A 2286-nucleotide genomic window follows, 5' to 3' on the forward strand; every position below is an offset into this window, starting at 1 on the left:
TTTTCTTACTCTTCGCAATGGTGGCGCTTGGACAGATGATGACGCCTCATTGTTGAATTCATATTCCGATGACTCCAACCTTTCTTGAGTTCGTTCATCAAGATGGAGCTCTGGCATAGATTTGTGTTGTTTCTTTGGGACTGTGAGGTTAGAATTTACCATGTGCATACACGACAAGAGATCTGGTGTCAAGTGCTTCGGATCGATTTAAGGGTTCAACCGAGACGATCGCGGGCGTTGGTCCTTAGTGGCACGTGCATGAAGACTTACCATCTGTCATCGACAAAATCAGACCGGCTACAAAAAGGGAGGGGGGACCTCGGGAAACGGGCCTGTCTCTTGTACAAATCGTATGATAAAATTGATCGTATGTGAGGCAATTTCGTTTTTATTATGCTTAGGGTGCTTGGTACTATGAACATTCGTGGTAAATCCGGGTTTTTTCTCCGCAAACAAAAGGTTGTTACGTGCTTATCACTTGGATATTTTGCTCTTGATCTGTGCCCCTTTCAATCAGCCTGAGAGTAGATAAACAATCACACTTTTGACAGGAAACCAGGGTATCATTGTCGGGTAAACCTAGTGTAAGTTTAATCCTAGTTGCCTACTACACTAAGCCGAGTTACAGCTAATCTATGTCTTGTAATGATATAGCCTAAATTAAAGGCGTCAGAACATGGAGTACCCGTCATTTCAAGGAAGCCACCATTTCCAGGCGCGAGCCAAGGTCGACTTTGAGCCATCACGAAGCAAATCCCAAGGTCATACCTCCACACTTCACGCAAAGACAGGAGGCGTACACCGTCGCCGTTCTCGGGGAAGAATGCTTCCGCTGCACCTCTCGCTGCGTCGTACTCTACTTCTCTGCATATCAACTGGATTTGCACCGCGCAAGCCCTGCTCAGAAATCGCAGAGTGGCGCACACCGTTCGCAATGAAATCGCAGCACAGGAAGCTCCCCACCCCGACGCCATCCGTCTCGACGGCGACGCTCCTCCTGCTCCCGCTCGCGCTCCTCGCCGCCGTGCTCATGGTCGTGTACCCCAACGAGTTCGCCCTTCAGTCGTCGCTCGCCGGCGCCGGCTGCCCCGACGGCGCCAGCGTCGCGGCGCGCCACGTCGTCGCGCAGGCGGCCCCGGACTTCCGGCTGCTCATGGGCGTGCTGACCCTGCCGAGCCGGTACGAGCGGCGGCACCTGCTCCGCACGGTGTACGCGCTCCAGCAGCCGAACCTGACGGCGCGCGTCGACGTCCGCTTCTTCTTCTGCCGGATCGAGTCGGAGGAGCAGCGCCTGCTGGTGGCGCTGGAGGCGATGCGGTACGGCGACGTGGTGGAGCTGGACTGCCCGGAGAACATGGACAACGGCAAGACGCACTCCTACTTCTCCAGCGTGCCGGCGCTCTTCGGCGCCGAGGCCTACGACTTCGTGATGAAGGCCGACGACGACACCTTCTTCCGGCTGCCGCAGCTGGCGGAGTCGCTCGGCCGCGCGCCCAGGGAAGACCTCTACTACGGCTGCATGGTGCCGTGCGACTACGTGCGCGGGTGGAACGAGTACATGTCCGGCATGGGGTACGTCATCTCGTGGGACCTCGTGGAGTGGATCGTGGCGGCGGCGGACCGGATCAGGAACCACACGGCCGGGCCGGAGGACAGGACGCTCTACTCCTGGTTCAGCGGCGCCGGGAAGGCCAAGAACCGGGTGGACGTGAAGCCGGCCATGTACGACTTCCCGCAGCGAGGCGCCCCCTGCGCCCACGAGCTCGTGCCGGACACCATCGCCGTGCACCGGCTCAAGAACAACTTCAGGTGGTCCACCACGCTCAAGTACTTCAACTTCACCGCCGGGCTCCAGCCCTCCAAGTTCTATCGCGTCGTTTGATGGAACGATCGAGAGGCTGATCTTGTGTACGTAGCATTTTGAATTTCATTTTATTTGCACGAGTCAACGGCCTGTAAAGTTGATTTTTTTCCTTCATTATTTCTAAAAAGGGCCATGCTACGGCGTGCGCTGTAGCTATCAAATTCCGACCAAGTAAATTTCAGAAATGCTAAAAATATGATGTCAGATATTTAAACATGGTAAATCGAATATTTTTATAACAAATTACGTTGCCGTGAGGATGGCAATTTTCTATGGCAACATTTTCGGCAGAAAAACTGAACATGACAAGGATTCGCCATGCTTGGTAAAGAAAATTGCCAGCCCTGTGACAACATAATTTACCATCTGTTGGGGATATAGCTACTAGGTATGACCCGCCCAGAAGGGGCCGGGTCAACCCC

The 2286-nt window shown here is 54.5% G+C and overlaps 1 protein-coding gene across 1 annotated transcript; it reads left to right on the top strand.

Moving 5' to 3' along the window:
* The first annotated feature begins 823 nt into the window (after nucleotides 1-823).
* Nucleotides 824-2036, top strand: LOC119299558 (beta-1,3-galactosyltransferase pvg3-like). The gene has a single exon (XM_037576755.1). It carries the CDS (start codon nucleotides 824-826, stop codon nucleotides 1880-1882), a length of 1059 nt encoding a protein of 352 aa, XP_037432652.1. The 3' UTR covers nucleotides 1883-2036.
* Nucleotides 2037-2286: the final 250 nt, after the last annotated feature.

The sequence above is a fragment of the Triticum dicoccoides genome, chromosome 5A (genome assembly GCF_002162155.2).
Source record: "Triticum dicoccoides isolate Atlit2015 ecotype Zavitan chromosome 5A, WEW_v2.0, whole genome shotgun sequence".
Classification (NCBI taxonomy): domain Eukaryota; kingdom Viridiplantae; phylum Streptophyta; class Magnoliopsida; order Poales; family Poaceae; genus Triticum; species Triticum dicoccoides.

Excerpts from the sequence above, each read along its gene's own strand:
- LOC119299558 (XM_037576755.1), top strand. The coding sequence starts at position 824 with ATGCTTCCGCTGCACCTCTCGCTGCGTCGTACTCTACTTCTCTGCATA.